The sequence below is a fragment of the Lepidochelys olivacea genome (genome assembly GCF_965140295.1).
Source record: "Lepidochelys olivacea isolate rLepOli2 genome assembly, chromosome: 6".
Taxonomy (NCBI): domain Eukaryota; kingdom Metazoa; phylum Chordata; order Testudines; family Cheloniidae; genus Lepidochelys; species Lepidochelys olivacea.
The window spans coordinates 228388-246026 of NC_140416.1; the positions used below are offsets into that span (position 1 = coordinate 228388).

General features: G+C 66.7%; 2 protein-coding genes across 4 annotated transcripts; both read left to right on the forward strand.

Annotated features, from left to right (window-relative positions):
- Nucleotides 1-743: 743 nt before the first annotated feature.
- On the forward strand, nucleotides 744-10115 carry BICDL2 (BICD family like cargo adaptor 2). 2 transcript variants are annotated; one of them, XM_084631404.1, is made up of 9 exons: nucleotides 744-1106; nucleotides 4272-4487; nucleotides 5178-5294; nucleotides 5823-5969; nucleotides 6059-6241; nucleotides 6822-6986; nucleotides 7118-7248; nucleotides 7649-7769; nucleotides 8060-10115. In XM_084631404.1, exons 1-9 carry the CDS (start codon nucleotides 819-821, stop codon nucleotides 8237-8239), a joined length of 1548 nt encoding a protein of 515 aa, XP_084487530.1. In that variant the 5' UTR covers nucleotides 744-818; the 3' UTR covers nucleotides 8240-10115. The 2 variants fall into 2 exon arrangements, with proteins under 2 accessions (XP_084487530.1, XP_084487531.1); XM_084631405.1 differs by lacking the exon at nucleotides 6822-6986.
- Nucleotides 10116-11364: 1249 nt separating this feature from the next.
- On the forward strand, nucleotides 11365-16862 carry LOC311522913 (ras-related protein Rab-35-like). Of its 2 annotated transcripts, none has more exons than XM_084632491.1 (6): nucleotides 11365-11792; nucleotides 14014-14064; nucleotides 14596-14719; nucleotides 14984-15108; nucleotides 15973-16097; nucleotides 16584-16862. In XM_084632491.1, the coding sequence occupies exons 1-6, from the start codon at nucleotides 11738-11740 to the stop codon at nucleotides 16707-16709; spliced, it is 606 nt and encodes a 201-aa protein (XP_084488617.1). In that variant the 5' UTR covers nucleotides 11365-11737; the 3' UTR covers nucleotides 16710-16862. The 2 variants fall into 2 exon arrangements, with proteins under 2 accessions (XP_084488617.1, XP_084488618.1); XM_084632492.1 differs by lacking the exon at nucleotides 11365-11792 and adding an exon at nucleotides 13201-13249.
- Nucleotides 16863-17639: the final 777 nt, after the last annotated feature.

A 17639-nucleotide genomic window follows, 5' to 3' on the forward strand; every position in this document is an offset into this window, starting at 1 on the left:
GTCCCCTCCGGGGGGCTCCGGCCCCCACCCGGCCCCAGGGCGCCCCCCTCACACTTGTCCACCCCCCCCCCCGGCTCCCATCGATCGCTCCCCGAATGCAGCCGGTTCCCGGACGCGGCCGCGGGCACCCAGGGGACCCCGCTAATGGATTGGGGGATGGGCTGGGGGGCGGCGCTGGCAGCTGGCAGGACGCGGGGGGGGGCTGAGGCAGTCCGGGGACTGGTGGGGAGGTGGGGGGCTGGGGTCCCTGTCGGGGGGCCGGGCCGAGGGCTTTGGGGGCCTTTGGGTTCGTCGGGGATTTGTGGGGGCCGGGCGCCGGTGTTGGGGGGATTGGGGCCGTGGGTTTGAGGGAGGGGGGATTGGGAGGTTTCAGGGGGGCAGGGCGAGGTGGGGGGCAGGAGGGGGGAGAAGGGACAGGGGATCGGGGCTGGAAGCAAAGGCGCCGACTTCTGCTCCTGCCGGTGGGGGCTTGACCCCCCCCCCTCCCGGCCCCTATTCCGACTCCTTCCCCAAATCCCGCCCCAGCCCCACCCCCTCCCCCGAGCGCCCCGGCTGCGGGGGGGGGGCAGAGCACCCCGGCCCCGGAGCACCCACGGAGTCGGCACCTATGGGTGGAAGGAGGGAAGGGGGCGGGGCAGGGCGGGTGGAGGGGTGGAAGGAGGGAAGGGGGCAGGGCCGGAGAAGGGGGGGCAGGACTCACCTGTGCCGGCCCCTTGGGGGCGGGGGGAGGAATCGGGAAAGAAACAGGAACTGAGCCCTGGGTACCTGCTGCTCCCATCCAGTGGCAGAGAACCCAGGCGTCCTGCACCCCCCCACCCATGTCCGCCCCCTCGCCCTACCCCGAGGAGGAGGCGCGGGGCGCCCCCTTCCTGCCGACGCCCCCCGCGCTGGGCGAGGAGTTCTACCCCTTCGCCACGGAGCGGCGGGGGGGCCCCGGGGCGGGGGCCGGGGGGGACCCCGACACCGACGACCCCGGGGTGCTGCTGCAGCGCAAGGAGCAGGACCTGCTGCTGGCCGCCGAGCTGGGCAAGATGCTGCTGGACCAGAACGAGGAGCTGCGGGGGCGCTGCCAGGCGCTGGCCCGGGACCACGCGGCCGCCCTGGAGGTGAGACCCCCCCGGGCCCAGCCCCACGCCCCTCCCAGAGCCGGGGGGAGAACCCAGGAGTCCGGGCTCCCAGCCGCCCCTGCTCTAACCCCTAGACTCCCCTCCCCTCCCAGAGCCGGGAGAGAACCCAGGAGTCCGGGCTCCCAGCCGCCCCTGCTCTAACCCCTAGACTCCCCTCCCCTCCCAGAGCCGGGAGAGAACCCAGGAGTCCGGGCTCCCAGCCGCCCCTGCTCTAACCCCTAGACTCCCCTCCCCTCCCAGAGCCGGGAGAGAACCCAGGAGTCCGGGCTCCCAGCCGCCCCTGCTCTAACCCCTAGACTCCCCTCCCCTCCCAGAGCCGGGAGAGAACCCAGGAGTCCGGGCTCCCAGCCGCCCCTGCTCTAACCCCTAGACTCCACTCCCCTCCCAGAGCCGGGAGAGAACCCAGGAGTCCGGGCTCCCAGCCGCCCCTGCTCTAACCCCTAGACTCCACTCCCCTCCCAGAACCGGGAGAGAACCCAGGAGTCCGGGCTCCCAGCCGCCCCTGCTCTAACCCCTAGACTCCACTCCCCTCCCAGAACCGGGAGAGAACCCAGGAGTCCGGGCTCCCAGCCGCCCCTGCTCTAACCCCTAGACTCCACGCCCCTCCCAGAGCCGGGGGGAGAACCCAGGAGTCCGGGCTCCCAGCCGCCCCTGTTCTAACCCCTAGACTCCACGCTCCTCCCAGAGCGGAGGGGAGAACCCAGGAGTCCGGGCTCCCAGCCGCCCCTGCTCTAACCCCTAGACTCCACTCCCCTCCCAGAGCCGGGAGAGAACCCAGGAGTCCGGGCTCCCAGCCGCCCCTGCTCTAACCCCTAGACTCCACGCCCCTCCCAGAGCCGGGGGGGAGAACCCAGGAGTCCGGGCTCCCAGCCCCACCCCCACCTGCTCTAACCACACTCTCTCTGGCTCAGAGGGGGGGCTGGTCCCTGGGACTTTCTCCCCCCCCCTCCCGCCCCCATGACTCACCCTCCTGCTCTGTTTCGCTCCTGTTCTCCGGCTGCCCCCGTAATTACCCCCGTCCCTGCCCGGCTGGGGCTGACACACCCCAGCACCCGGTCCGACTGGTCCGGCTAGCAGCACCACCCAGGGGTGCAGCCGGTACCGGGGCAACCCCAGGGCTGGGCAGCCTCCCCGATCCGGCCCCAGGGCTTGCGACTGGCTGGCTCAGGGGGCAGGGAATGGGGCTTTTCCCCTCTAGGGTGCGCCGGCCCCGATCCGGCCTGGGGGGCGCAGGGAATGGGGCATGGGGCTTTTCCCCCTAGGGTGCGCCGGCCCCGATCCGGCCTGGGGGGCGCAGGGAATGCGGCATGGGGCTTTTCCCCCTAGGGTGCGCCGGCCCCGATCCGGCCTGGGGGGCGCAGGGAATGCGGCATGGGGCTTTTCCCCCTAGGGTGCGCCGGCCCCGATCCGGCCTGGGGGGCGCAGGGAATGGGGCATGGGGCTTTTCCCCCCTAGGGTGCGCCGGCCCCGATCCGGCCTGGGGGGCGCAGGGAATGCGGCATGGGGCTTTTCCCCCCTAGGGTGCGCCGACCCCGATCCAGCCTGGGGGGGCGCAGGGAATGGGGCATGGGGCTTTTCCCCTCTAGGGTGCGCCAGTCCCGATCCGGCCTGGGGGGCGCAGGGAATGGGGCATGGGGCTGTTCCCCCCTAGGGGCGCCAGCCCCGATCCGGCCTGGGGCTGGCTGGCTCAGGGGGCAGGGAATGGGGCTTTTCCCCTCTAGGGTGCGCCGGCCCCAATCCGGCCTGGGGGGCGCAGGGAATGGGGCATGGGGCTGTTCCCCCCTAGGGGCGCCAGCCCCGATCCGGCCTGGGGCTGGCTGGCTCAGGGGGCAGGGAATGGGGCTTTTCCCCCCTAGGGTGCGCCGACCCCGATCCAGCCTGGGGGGGCGCAGGGAATGGGGCATGGGGCTTTTCCCCCCTAGGGTGCGCCGACCCCGATCCAGCCTGGGGGGGCGCAGGGAATGGGGCATGGGGCTGTTCCCCTCTAGGGGCGCCAGCCCCGATCCGGCCTGGGGGGCGCAGGGAATGGGGCATGGGGCTGTTCCCCCCTAGGGGCGCCAGCCCCGATCCGGCCTGGGGGGGTGCTGGCTGGCTCAGGGGGCAGGGAATGGGGCTTTTCCCCTCTAGGGTGCGCCGGCCCCAATCCGGCCTGGGGGGCGCAGGGAATGGGGCATGGGGCTGTTCCCCCCTAGGGGCGCCAGCCCCGATCCGGCCTGGGGGGCGCAGGGAATGGGGCATGGGGCTGTTCCCCCCTAGGGGCGCCAGCCCCGATCCGGCCTGGGGGGGGCTGGCTGGCTCAGGGGGCAGGGAATGGGGCTGTTCCCCCCTAGGGGCGCCGACCCCGATCCGGCCTGGGGGGCGCAGGGAATGGGGCATGGGGCTGTTCCCCCCTAGGGGCGCCAGCCCCGATCCGGCCTGGGGGGGTGCTGGCTGGCTCAGGGGGCAGGGAATGGGGCTGTTCCCCCCTAGGGGCGCCAGCCCCGATCCGGCCTGGGGCTGGCTGGCTCAGGGGGCAGGGAATGGGGCTGTTCCCCCCTAGGGTGCGCCGACCCCGATCCGGCCTGGGGGGGGCTGGCTGGCTCAGGGGGCAGGGAATGGGGCTGTTCCCCCCTAGGGGCGCCGACCCCGATCCGGCCTGGGGGGGGCTGGCTCAGGGGGCAGGGAATGGGGCTGTTCCCCCCTAGGGGCGCCAGCCCCGATCCGGCCTGGGGCTGGCTGGCTCAGGGGGCAGGGAATGGGGCTGTTCCCCCCTAGGGGCGCCAGCCCCGATCCGGCCTGGGGCTGGCTGGCTCAGGGGGCAGGGAATGGGGCGGTTCCCCTCTAGGGTGCGCCGGCCCCAATCCGGCCTGGGGGGCGCAGGGAATGGGGCATGGGGCTGTTCCCCCCTAGGGGCGCCAGCCCCGATCCGGCCTGGGGGGCGCAGGGAATGGGGCATGGGGCTGTTCCCCCCTAGGGGCGCCAGCCCCGATCCGGCCTGGGGCTGGCTGGCTCAGGGGGCAGGGAATGGGGCTGTTCCCCCCTAGGGTGCGCCGACCCCGATCCGGCCTGGGGGGGGCTGGCTGGCTCAGGGGGCAGGGAATGGGGCGGTTCCCCTCTGGGCCTGGGGGGGCTGCCCAGGGCTGATCTCCCCCCACCCCCCCGCAGAGGCTGGAGCAGGAGAAGTACGAGCTGCGCCGGCGGCTGGCGTCGGGGGTGGCCGAGTGGCAGACGCGGGGGGCGGAGCTGGAGGGGGACCTGGCGGCCCTACGAGCCCAGCTGGGCCACCAGCGGCTGGAGCAGCAGGACACCAGCCGGGAGAGCTCCCACGTCGCGCAGGAGCTGTCCGAGCAGAACCAGCGCCTAGCCGAGCAGCTGAGCCAGGTCAGCCCGGGCGCCGGGGTTCCTTGCGAGGGGAGGGGGGCCTAGCGGTCAGAGCGAGGGGGCAGGGCGGGGAGCCTGGACACCTGGGTTCCTTGCGAGGGGAGGGGGGCCTAGCGGTCAGAGCAAGGGGGCAGGGCGGGGAGCCTGGACACCTGGGTTCCTTGCGAGGGGAGGGGGGCCTAGCGGTCAGAGCGAGGGGGCAGGGCGGGGAGCCTGGACACCTGGGTTCCTTGGGAGGGGAGGGGGGGCCTAGTGGTCACAGCATGGGGGGCAGGGCTGGGAGCCTGGACACCTGGGTTCCTTGGGAAGGGAGTGGGGTCTAGTGGTTAGAGCGGGGGGGGGCTGGGAGCCAGGACTCCTGGGTTCCCTGGGAGGGGAGGGGAGGGGAGGGGAGGAGTGGGTAATATTGGCTGCCTGGACATCCCCTCTGTGTCCCATGATCCTACTGGGCTGAAATCCCTTAAGTGGCTCAGGATCAGGGGAGGGGGGGAGGAGATGGGGGGGCAAGGGCTGAATTTCCTGAGTGGGTGGATTTAAAGGGCCAGTGCTGGGTCCTAGGGACCCCCCCATACCCCTCTCAGCTCACAGGTCAGGCAGGTCCCCGATGCTGTGTCTGAGCCCCCCAGTGGGCCCAGCTCACTCCCCTCTGCCCCCGTCCATCTGTCCGTCTGTCTGCCCCTCCCCCCCCAGGCCTCACAGCTGGAGCAGCAGCTGCAGGACGAGCTGATGGCCTTGCGGGTTGAGAATCGCACCCTGGGGATGAGCAGCGCCGAGCACGCGGCCCAGACCCAGAGCCTGCAGGCCGAGGTGAGATGCGCACCCTCCCCTCCAGGGGGCGCCGGCTCCGGTCCGCCCGCAGGGCGGGGACTGGCTGGCTCAGGGGATGGGGGAGGACCTGGGGCCTTTCTCCTCTAGGGGGCGCCGTGGGGAACGGGCCCTGCGGTCTTTCCCCTCCAGGGGGCGCCAGCTCCCATCCGGCCCCAGGGCGGGGACTGGCTGGCTCAGAGGGGTGGGGTATGGGGCAGGGGACCTTTCCCCTCCAGGGGGCGCCAGCTCCCATCCGGCCCCAGGGCGGGGACTGGCTGGCTCAGAGGGGTGGGGTATGGGGCAGGGGACCTTTCCCCTCCAGGGGGCGCTGACTCCGGTCCAGCCAAAGGGCGGGGACTGGCTGGCTCAGAGGGGTGGGGTATGGGGCAGGGGACCTTTCCCCTCCAGGGGGCGCTGACTCCGGTCCAGCCAAAGGGCGGGGACTGGCTGGCTCGGAGGCTGGGGATCTGGACCTGGGGCCTTTCCCCTCCTGGGGGCGCCAGTTCTGACCCGTCTCTCGCTCCCCAGAACCTGATGCTGCAGGAGCGGAAACAGGAGCTGGAGCGTCAGGCCCGGCAGCGGCGGGAGGAGACCGAGGCCGTGCAGGGGCTGGTGGAGACGCTGCACGAAAACCTCCTGCTCCTGCGCCGGGAGGTGCACGAGAAGGAGCTGCAGGTACGGCCCGGGGGCGCCGCGCGGCTGGGAGGCTCGGCGGCAGAGGGGGGGGCTGTATTAACCCTTTGTTCCCCTTGCCCGCCCCCCAGGCCCAGCAGCTCCGGGCCGAGGCAGAGGAGCTCCGAGTCTCCAACAGGTGGCTCCAGCGCCGGGTGAGGGAGATGACGGATGAGATTCGTCTCCACGACTCGGATGCCTCGGTCGCCTCCCTGCAGTCGGAGATCGAGCAGAGCGGCGAGGGGAGCCCGGAGCAGAATGGGGGGCCTGCTAAGGTGAGCGGAAGGGCTCTTGGGGGGTCCCCAACATCCTTGTATGGGCTGGGGTATGTTCACCTCCGTTAAATCAGCACGAGTCTTCTGTTGGGAAACCTAGAACCCAATCTCTTGGTGAGTCTTGCTGTTGCCCAGAAATCCATCCCCTGCTGAGGAACCTAGAACAAACCCAATGTTGGGAAACCAAGAACCTCCTCTTTTGGGGGGTGTAAGTCACCCAGAACCCAGTGGTTGTTGAGGAACCTAGAACCAACCCAATGTTGGGAAACCAAGAACCTCCTCTTTGGGGGTTGTGTGAGTCGCCCAGAACCCAATGGTTGTTGAGGAACCTAGAACCACGGCTCAACTAAGTACCTAGTACCCCAAAGTAGGTGACGGACATAGAACCCTCCCTCTTTGGGGCCATAGAAATTACCCAGAATTCATCCATCATTGGGGAACCTAGAACCTGTTCCTTTGGGAACCTAGAAATTGCCCATCTAAGCACTGGGTGAGGGGTCCCTGTATAAACAGCCCCCATGCCGCACCCCAGAGGTGGCTGCATCTCAGTGCCAAAGATGTTGTTCTCGTGTTGGGTTAGCCCCTGGCCAGGACCGTATCCGAGGCTGCCCCTGGGGGTCCGAAGACCCCAGCCCGGGGGTCGGAAGAGGAGGGTGAATATGCTAAAAGGGTCTTGGCTCTGACCCAACTGGATCAAGACCTGCTGAGACAGAAAGAGGTAGAGATACAAAAACTCCATGACCAGGTGAGTGTATGTGGGGGGGTGCTCTCTCCTCGCTGGGGTGGGAGGCCATAAGTGGGACCCCGGGTGGGGGGCATGGGGGGCTCCCCAGCAGGGGGCGCTCTCCCTGCCCTACCCCCTCTCTCTGCCCCCAGCTGACCCTGCAGCACGTGGAGCTTTGCGGCCTGCAGGGGGAGCTGGCGAGCCAGAGACGCCTCTTCCAGGAGAGTGACCGGGACGAGACCCTCAAACTGGCCGTGGCTGATCGGGATGAAGCCATAATAAAGTGAGACCCCCCCCCATGCCGCCCCTGCCCCGAGCCAGGCCGTCCCCCTCCCCCGGAGCTGGTGCCCCTGAGAGGGGAAAGGCCCCGTGCCCTGTTCCCCACCCCCCTGCATGATGCACCACTGAGGAAGAGAGACCCCTTGTGCTCACAAGTCGGAACTGCCCCCAAATGACTATCCAGGGAGTTTGGGCTGGAGGGGGAACTGGGGGGGCGGCGATGTGAGCGGGGAACACAGGAATGATCATGGGGGAGGGGAGTGGGGGAGATGGGGCGGGAGGGGGCTGGGCTGGAGGGGCGCTGATCAGGGGAGGGGAATGGGGGAGATCGGGCAAGTGGCTGGTTGGGGGGAGGGGAGCAGGGCTGGGTGCTGGGTCTGACCCCTGTGGCCCCCCCACCGCAGGAAGGGCCAGATGGAGCTGGAGCTGGCCCAGGTCTCTCTGGAGCGGGACTCCATGAGCCAACAGCTGCTCGCCGCCATCCGCCAGAAGATGGCGCTGTCCCAGGAGCTGGAGGGCTGGCAGGTGGGTCCCGACTCTGGGGGGTGGGAAGGTTCCCCCCAGGACTCCTGAGTCCCTTTCTTAGCAGGTAGAGGCCCTAAATAGTATCCTGGACTCCTGGGTTCCTACCTCAGTGGCTAGAATCACCACGACTCCTGGGTCCCATCTGTGGTGGGTAAAGCCCTCAGAACAGTGACCCAGAGACTTGAGTACCATTCCCAGCTGCTACAGTCTCCGGGACTGTGACCCGGACTCCTGGGTCCCCGCCCTAGCCTATGGCAATGTTCACCTCTGTGCCCCCATTTCTCTCCCAGGACGACATGGAGTTCATTATCAAGCAGCAGCTGAAGCTCCAGCGGCAGCAAGAAGGGATCCCCATGTCCCCCCCAGCTCCCTCCAGGACCCCAGAGCAGGCCAAGACCTCGCCTTTCTTTCGGCGCGGGAACAGCGCCCCCAATGGCACCAGCTTCCTATCGCTCTTCAAAAAAAGCTGAGACACTGGGGGCTGGTTCTGGAGTTCTAGGGAGTGGAGAGGCAGAGGGGTCAGGATGGGGTGAGTGGACACAACACACCAGCACCAAACAAAGGACGCGGCCAAACCGGCTGGTTACCGAGGTGCCACTGAGATGAGTCTTGGGTAACTAGCTGCAAGGTCACTCAACAGGAGGTTCTAGGTCACTCAGCTAGAAAGTCTGTCCAGAGGATTTGCAGGCACGCCACTGCAAGTCCCAGCTTTCCAAAACCGTCCCCTCTCAATTGCCCAAGTTGATGTTCTAGGTGGGTCAACAGCCATTCTAGGTCCTCAACCTCCTAGGTTTAATGCTGCATGTGGAACAAGCAATTGCTGCTCTAGGTTGCCCAATCCTATCTGACTGGGTCATCTGTAGTAGCAGCCCACAGGTTTTCTTACTGCACAATCTGTTGGCTAACTAACCAGCTGTTTACTCCATATTGGCTGGACTAGGGTTCTAGATTATCCTACTGAGTGACCTATATTGGCCAGCTTTATACAACTGGATATGTAGTATTGACCAACCCCGAGTTCCCTGTTATCCTACTGCATAATCTAGGTTGGCCAACTCTATTCAACTGGATTCTCCATATTGAACACACTAGGGTTCTAGGTTATCTTACCAGGTTATCCAACCCTTCTCACCATGGCTTGACAAACTGGATGGTGCTGATTAGCCAAATGAATGTTTCATGTGAGCCAATTGAGTGTTCTAGGTTAGGCTACTGGATGTGCAAGGATACCCAGACGTCCCTTTCTAAATTGGCCAGTTGGACTATCTGTGGCGGTAACAGTTATGGTGCGTGATCCCAGCCGGGGTTCTTGGTTACACCGTTCACTCCAAGTGGATGCACCCTGTTGACAAAGACATGGTCCTACATCATATCCTGTTTGGAGTTCTAGATCAGAGAACTCACTTCAAGTGGGCTCTTCATTGCTGGCAAATCCTCCTGCCCCCTATGCTTCCCAACGGGAGGTTTGGTGTCAGCCAACTGACGCTTCTAGATCACCCTAAATCCTGTTCTAGATTAGCCTGCTCTTCACTCCCTTGCCCGTGGATCTCTAGCTACCAAGACGCATTGCTCATCTGTGTTTTTCAGATGAGGACTCAGGACTAACGTGTATTATGGACAGACAGAAGGTGCAGAATAAGGCATCTGTAAAAATATCTGCTTCAGGTTCTAGGTGACTCAATAAAAGGCACAAAAGGTGGCTGGCCAGAACACTAGAGAAGCCAAGAGAAAAGCGGCCATGTAATAACCCTCAGCACTGGCCCTTAGCCAGCACCTTCCACTTGATTAGCACTTTATTAACACTGATTAACCCCCTCAACCCAGCCCCCATAAACTGAGTTCCTACCCTTATCCCCACTTCACATGGGGCAAACTGAGGCACGGATAGGCGAAGGGACTTGACCAAGGTCACACAGTGGCAGAGAAGAGACCCCAGGAGTCCTGATGCCGACCCCCCTCTGCTGCTCTAACCCACTAGGCCCTACTCCCCTTCCACAAAGCATCCTCTTAACTGCTACTTTGGGCGAGTATTTCCCGCTCAAGCCGCAGAACTTGTGAGGTTCTAGATTCTCTCACACACGCAGAGCAGGGCTCACCCCCCTCCAGCTGGGGGCAGAATATTTTGCTTCCTTATCTGCTCAAGGTGCCCCGTGCACCGTGGGTTGTTATGGGATCAAAGGTCTATCTAGCGACACAGGGAACACGCTCCCGTACTAACCACGGTGACGCAGAGGCTGTCGGTCTCTGTAGTTAACGCGCTCGGGTTGTGACCGGGGATTTTTCTATCCCGCTGCCTTGTGCAGCTATCATTTGCACCGAGCAAGTATAGAGAGAGATGGTTACTAAGCGCTGTGTGTGTGTGTCATTTCCACAAGGAGCCAGGACTCCTGGTTCTCTCCCTGGCTCTGGGAGGGGAGGTGGGTCTAGTTGGATAGAGCAGGGGGGGCTGGGAGCCAGGACTCCTGGGTTCTCTCCCTGGCTCTGGGAGGGTGGGAGGGGAGTAGGGTTGGGGCGGCTGGGAGCCAGGACTCCTGGGTTCTCTCCCTGGCTCTGGGAGGGTGGGAGGGGAGTAGGGTTGGGGGGGCTGGGAGCCAGGACTCCTGGGTTCTCTGCCCAGCTCTGGGAGAGGAGCGAGCGGCTGTGGTTGCCGCCCTGGGGGCGGGAGAACAATGGGGTACTTGTAGCGGTGTGGGGGGGTGGATGGGAAGCCAGGCTGGAATGTCCTTTCCGGGTGGAGGAATGGGGCCCAGACAGACAGATGGACAAATGCAGCCCAGACACCCTCCCCCGCACACAGGGAATGGGCTGTGGGAGGGGGGACCCCAGATTTTGGGGGAGATCAACTGGAGGATAGGGACTGAGTGTGCGTGAGAGTCGGGGGAGCCATCTTCTTGGGGGCTGATGAAGGGGGGCATCTGGGGGGATGGGGAAGAAGGAACCCATTTCCTGTGCAGCAAGGGGACAGAGTGGGGGGTGACTCCATCTCTGGGAGGGGTGGACCTGACCATCTATGGGGCTCAGCCTGGGGGGCCCCCAATCTGGGGGAGGGGCCCGGGGGGGTGGGGATTTGGAGCGTGAGGTTCATAGTGGTGGAGTGGGTGTTTGGAGGTGCAGGGGGTGGGGTGCATGAGGGTGGGGGATGTTTGGGGGTGCAGGAGAGGAGTTGTGTGGATTTGGGATGCTGGGGGAGGGGTGCATTGGGGTGGGGTAGTGTTTGGGGTGCAGGGGAGGAGGTCTGGAGGGTGGGGATTTGGGGTGCATAGGGGAGGGGCGGGTGTTTGGGGGTGCAGGGGAGGAGGTGTGTGGATTTGGGATGCTGGGGGAGGGGTGCATTGGGGTGGGGTAGTGTTTGGGGTGCAGGGGAGGAGGTCTGGAGGGTGGGGATTTGGGGTGCATAGGGGAGGGGTGGGTGTTTGGGGGTGCAGGGGAGGAGGTCTGGGGGGTGGGGATTTGGGGTGCTGGGGGGAGGGGTGCATAGGGGTGGCAGCGTGGGTGTTTGGGGCTCCGGGGGAGGGGGCAGGGACTATCAGCCGGACTGGGCGTGTCCAGGGAGGAGGGGGGGCACTTGGCCCCGCCCCCATCAGGCCCCGCCCCTTCCCAGCCCAGCCGGCCCGGGCCGAGGCCGCAGGAAGGGAGGTTCTGGGTCAGCTGATCCCGGGTCCACCCACCGCCGGGCCGCGGACGCCGCTGGAAAAGGGGGGTTTCTGGGGGGCCCGATTCCCGTCCGCACCCGGCTCTGCCCGCCCCCTCCTTCCTGCAGCCGGGGGCCCGGGATTAGGGGACCCCCCGGGAGAGGCGCCCCCCCCAAGCCATGACCCCCTGAGCAGAGGCCCCTTGCGCCCAGGCAGCTCCCGGGGGCCGGGACTTTGAACCCCCGCAGCCCGGGGGCGCCGGGCAGGACCGGACCGGCGGAGGGAGGGACCGGACCGGACCGGACCGGGCAGGCGGAGGGAGGGACCGGCAGGCGAATGGCTGGCAAGGACTATGACCATCTCTTCAAGCTGCTCATCATCGGGGACTCGGGTAGGGGCCGGGCCTGGCGCGTCCCCCCTTCCCCGGGACCCCCTTCCCCCGCCGACCCCCCCTTCCCCCTCCCTCCCCGCTTTCCCGGCACCCCCTTCCCCTGCCGACCCCGCTTTCCCCGGGACCTCCTGTCCCCGGGACCCCCTTCCCCTGCCTCCCCCATGGTGTGTTCCCTGCCCCCCCCCGGGCCCCTTTCCCCTGGGCCCCCCCCACCCCCCGTCTGCCTCCTTCTTTCCTTTCCCTCGCTCCCTCTCTCCAAGTCCCTTCCCCGCTTCGTGTCTCTGTTTCCTTCCTTTGTTCCAGCTTCTCTTCGCCCCCCCCCCGCTTCCTGGCGCCCCCTGGGGAAGATTTCCGCCCCCCATCCTTCTCTTCCCCCCCTCCCCCTTCCTAAGTTTCCCTCCCTCCATGTTCTTCCTCTCCTGGCCCTGGTCCCTCTTCCCCCCACCCCTCCCCTACCCTCCCTCTTCCGTCTCCTCTGGGTCATTTCTCTTCTGTCCGGCCTGTCTCCTTCCCCCCGTCCCCCCCCCCCCGCGCTGCCCCCCTTCTCTTCTCCCCCCCGCGCCTCTTCCCTCCCCTTGCTCCCCGCTCTGCACCCCGCTGCGCTTTCCCCTTCGGCCTGTTCTCTGCCACCCGCCCTGCGGCCTAGGGGTTAGAGCAGGGGGGGCTGGGAGCCCGGACTCCTGGGTTCTCTCCCCGGCTCTGGGAGGGGAGCGGGGGCTGGTGGGTTAGAACAGGCGGGGCTGGGAGCCCGGACTCCTGGGTTCTCTCCCCGGCTCTGAGAGGGGAGTGGGGGCTGGTGGGTTAGAACAGGCGGGGCTGGGAGCCCGGACTCCTGGGTTCTCTCCCCGGCTCTGGGAGGGGAGTGGGGGCTGGTGGGTTAGAGCAGGGGGGGCTGGGAGCCCGGACTCCTGGGTTCTCTCCCCGGCTCTGGGAGGGGAGTGGGGGCTGGTGGGTTAGAGCAGGGGGGGCTGGGAGCCCGGACTCCTGGGTTCTCTCCCCGGCTCTGGGAGGGGAGTGGGGGCTGGTGGGTTAGAGCAGGGGGGGCTGGGAGTTCTATTCCCAGTTCTGTGAACTTGAACAATTCCCTGCGCATCTGTGCCTCAGTTTCCCCATGAGTGCAGCGGGGTAAATAGACCCAACCCCCGGGGGTTGAAATGCATTGAGATCAACCCCTGTATAACACAGAGGTGGGGTGGGGTTTCTCGTCCCCCCTTTTTCAGTCCTCCTCTTTCTACCTACTCTCTCTGTGCCCCTCTGGGGTGTGTCCTGGGAGTTGTGCAGACCACACCTATAGTGGGGGGCAGAGATTATTTTGGGGGGCAGATCGGGGGGGGGGAGAACCCCCAGATCTCAGCCGGTGCCCTGCCCTGCCCGGCCTGCCCTCGGGGTGAGGTTTGTAACGGAGCGAGCGGAGCTGCCCCGGATGCCTGTGTCCTGTCCCGGTTTCTCCCCACCCGGCAAGGCAGCTGTTCCCTTCAGTCCAGTTAGTCCCAGCGCCACCCACCCCCTGCCTCCAGAGCAGCTGGGCACCCCCTATGGGCCCGAGACAGGCCCAGAGCCAGGACTCCTGGGTTCTCTCCCCGGCTCTGGGAGGGGAGAGGGGTCTGGTGGTTATTGGGGGGGGGGGCGCCTGGGAGCCAGGACTCCTGGATTCTCTCCCCGGCTCTGGGAGGGGAGTGGGATCTGGTGGGTTAGGGCAAGCGGGGCTGGGAGCCAGGGAGCCAGGACTCCTGGGTTCCCTCCCTGGCTCGGGGAGGGGAGAGGGGTCTGGTGGTTATAGCGGGGGGGGGGGGGCTGGGAGCCAGGACTCCTGGGTTCTCTCCCCGGCTCTGGGAGGGGAGTGGGATCTGGTGGGTTAGGGCAAGCGGGGCTGGGAGCCAGGACTCCTGGGTTCCCTCCCTGGCTCGGGGAGGGGAGTGGGGTCTAGTGGTTATAACGGGGGCTGGGAGCCAGGACTCCTGGCTTCTCTCCCTGGCTCGGGGAGGAGAGTGGGGTCTGGTGGTTATAGCCGGGGGGGGGCAGGGAGCAGGGAGCCAGGACTCCTGGGTTCTCTCCAGGTGGTGGGGTGAGGGTGACGCTCGGTGGGTAAACACCCCGGGTGGCTCTGGGAGGGAGTGGTTCACGTCTGTTTGTGTTGTGGGTGCGGCAGGTCGCTCTGGGACCAACGTTGGGGGGCGGGGGGTCCCGGCTGCTCCCCCTAACCAGCCCTTTCTCCCCACAGGGGTGGGGAAGAGCAGCCTCCTCCTGCGGTTTGCAGATAACACATTCTCCGGTAAGTACCCCCCCCCCCACAGCCTGGCTGCCCCCTCTTCCAACCCCCCCACAGGTCCCCAGCCTCCTTCCCTCACTGCCCCCCAAACTCCTCTGGCCTCCCAATTCCTCTCCCCACTTCACCCCAGTCCCCAAATCCTCCTTCTGCCCCCCCATGGGCCGTGTGGTTCTGGGGGGGTCCCTTCCCTCCGGGTGCTTGGGGTGGTCCCCAGGGGTTCACATCTGGGCTGGAGCGACTGCACTCCTGGCTCCGAGCCCCCCTCCCTGGGACGGACCCCACTGGGAGGGGCACTGTTGGGTCTGGGGGTGTCTCGGGGGGATCGTCACAGAGCCCCGTGACCCCATCGGCTGGATGCATCACTCGTCTCTTCCTCCCTTTTCACCTTTCCTCCCTTTTCTCCTTCCCGGCTCCCTCCCCTTCCTGGTTCCTCTCTCTTCCCCTCCATCTCTGTCCCGCCCGGCCCACTCCTTCCTTTCTCCTTTCCCTCGTCCCCCCACCGGCTCCTCTGCCCCCCCGCCCCCCCCCCGGCAGGCAGTTACATCACCACCATCGGTGTGGATTTCAAAATCCGGACCCTGGTGATCAACGGCGAGCGGGTCAAGCTGCAGATCTGGGACACGGCCGGGCAGGAGCGATTCCGCACCATCACCTCCACGTGAGCCGGACGCCTGGGTCCCATCTGGGGTGGGGAGGGGAGGGGGTCAGTGGTTAGAGTGGGGGGGGGGGGCGGGAGCCAGGACTCCTGGGTTCTCTTCTCAGCTCTGGGAGGGGACTGGGGGTCTGTTGGGTTAGAGCAGGGGGGGCTGGGAGGCAGGACTCCTGGGTTCTCTCCCCGGCTCTGGGAGGGGCGTGGGGGCTTGTTGATTACTCGGATGCCTGGGTCCCATGGCTTGTCTCGTCCCCCCACGCCCCTGGGCAGGTATTACCGTAACACCCACGGTGTCATCGTCGTCTATGACGTGACGAACCCCGAATCCTTCGTCAACGTCAAGCGCTGGCTGCACGAGATTGGGCAGAATTGCGACAGCGTCTGCAAGGTGCTGGGTGAGTCTGGAGTCCCCCTTCCCCCGCAGCGTCTGCAAGGTGCCGGGGGAGTCTGGGGCCCCCCTCAAACCCCCTGGGGCCCCCCTTCCCCCGCAGCGTCTGCAAGGTGCCGGGTGAGGCTGGGGCCCCCCTCAAACCCCCTGGGGTCCCCCCTCCCCCGCAGTGTCTGCAAGGTGCTGGGTGAGTCTGGGGCCCCCCTCAAACTCCCTGGGGTCCCCCTTCCCCCACAGCGTCTGCAAGGTGCCGGGGGAGTCTGGGGCCCCCCTCAAACCCCCTGGGGTCCCCCCTTCCCCCGCAGCGTCTGCAAGGTGTTGGGGGAGTCTGGGGCCCCCCATAAACCCCCTGGGGCCCCCCTTCCCCCGCAGCGTCTGCAAGGTGCTGGGGGAGGCTGGGGCCCCCCTCAAACCCCCTGGGGCCCCCCTTCCCCCGCAGCGTCTGCAAGGTGCTGGGGGAGGCTGGGGCCCCCCTCAAACCCCCTGGGGTCCCCCCTCCCCCGCAGTGTCTGCAAGGTGCTGGGTGAGTCTGGGGCCCCCCTCAAACCCCCTGGGGTCCCCTTTCCCCCGCAGCATCTGCAAGGTGCCGGGGGAGGCTGGGGCCCCCCCATCCCCCTGGGGTCCCCTTTCCCCCGCAGCGTCTGCAAGGTGCTGGGGGAGGCTGGGGCCCCCCTCATCCCCCCAGGGTCCCCCTTCCCCCACAGTGTCTGCAAGGTGCTGGGTGAGTCTGGGGCCCCCCTCAGCTCCCCCAGAACTGCCCTCCCCAAGGGGATGTGTCCCCTTGCCCCCATCCCGCTACCCCAGGGGACTCTGGGTTAACCCCTTGGGGCCCATTCCCCTGTGCCTGACCCTCCCCCCTCTTTCCCCACAGTGGGGAACAAGTGCGAGGACCCCTCCCGGAAGCAGGTGGAGACGGCCGACGCCCGGCGCTTCAGCGAGCAGATGGGGGTGCGGCTCTTTGAGACCAGCGCCAAGGAGAACCTCAACGTCGAGGAGGTACTGGCACTGCTGTGGGGAAGCTCGCAGCGCGGCGGGGGGGGCAAGCCAGACTGGGGACACTGCTGAAGGGAAGCTCGCAGCACTGTGTGTGTGTCTCGGGATGGGGGGTGGGGTGCAGGAACAGTCCATGGCTGGGACACTGTTGCTGGGAAGCTCCCAGCCCCATTCCGGGAAAGGGGGGATGGGGCTGCCGGGCAGTTTGCCTCGGCCTGGGACACTGCTGGGAGGAAGTTTGCAGCCCTGCAGGGGGCAGGGAGGGAAGCTGGTAGGGGCACTGCTGTGGGGAAGCTCGCAGCACTGTGTGTGCGTGGGGGGAGTTGCCAGGAAGCTCCTAGCACCATGGGGAGAGGAGGGAGGAGAGGCTGCAGGAATCTGACCTTGGCCAAGGGAAGCCCTGTGGGGAAGCTCGTGGCGCTGGGTGGGGGGATCGGGCCGGGGGCACTGCTGCGGGGAAGCTCACCACCCTTTTGCCCCGCCCCCCAGATGTTCAATGCGGTGACGGCCATGGTGCTCCGCACCAAGCAGGAGAACCTGGCCCGGCTGCAGCACCCCGAGGTGGTGAAGATCAACAGGCCCAAGAAAAAGCCTCCCGTCAAGAAATGCTGCTGAGGGATGGGGCCCCCCAAAACCTGGGGGGAGCTGAGCCCCTGCCCCCACCCCCCTGGGGCAGGGATGGACTGTGTGTGTATGGGGGGGGTATCCGCCCCCCTGCCCCGGGGGACTCCTGGCCATTGCGGCTGTGGGATGGGGGGTCTGGAGAGGGGGGACGGTGGGGGTTGGCTGGAGCCTGGGGGGCTGGTGGGAGTGGGGGGATGGTGGAAGGAACAGAGCGAAAGGGGACTAGAGGAGACTGTCCTGCCCTGGGGGGGTCCTGGGCCCCCAACTTTCCTCCTGCCCCCCAATCTGCCCCCCATCCCTATCTCTCCACCCCACTGTGAAAGGGAAGATGCCTCTTTCTGGTGCTGAACGCAGCAGGGTCCCACAACTCTGGAGTGGGGGAACACATGGGAGTTGCTGCTCCACCCCCCCATATTCCCCCATGCCCTCATTTGTTTGGGGGTGTCTCCCTGCTCCAGCTCTCCATTCTCCCACAGGGGACCCCAAATCTCCCCAGCGCAGGCCCCCCCAAGTGCCCCTATGCACTCCAACCCTCTTGAGCACTGGAAAGGCAGCATGTAGGAAATGGGGGGCAGTAAGCACCCCAAACCCCCTCCTTGCACCCCACACTCTGGGAGCATGTGGGGATATGGCCCCGTCACTGGGAACAAGATGGGGTTCACCCCTCTTTTCCGAGAGCTGCCCCCTCTGGGATCAAATCTGGGGTTTGCTGCCCGGCTCTGAGTTCCCGCCCCACTAGGAGTGGGGTGGGGGAGCTCAGCAGTGGGGGGCAGCCCCCGCACTGGGAGCAAAAGGAGGCAGTTCAGTCGTGGGGTGCAGCCCTGGAGCCCCCTCCTGGGGGCAATAAGGGGAGCTTGGAAGTGGGTTCACCCCAGCACTGGAACAGGGTGGGGTGTGGGGCTGGCCCCCTAATAACTGTGC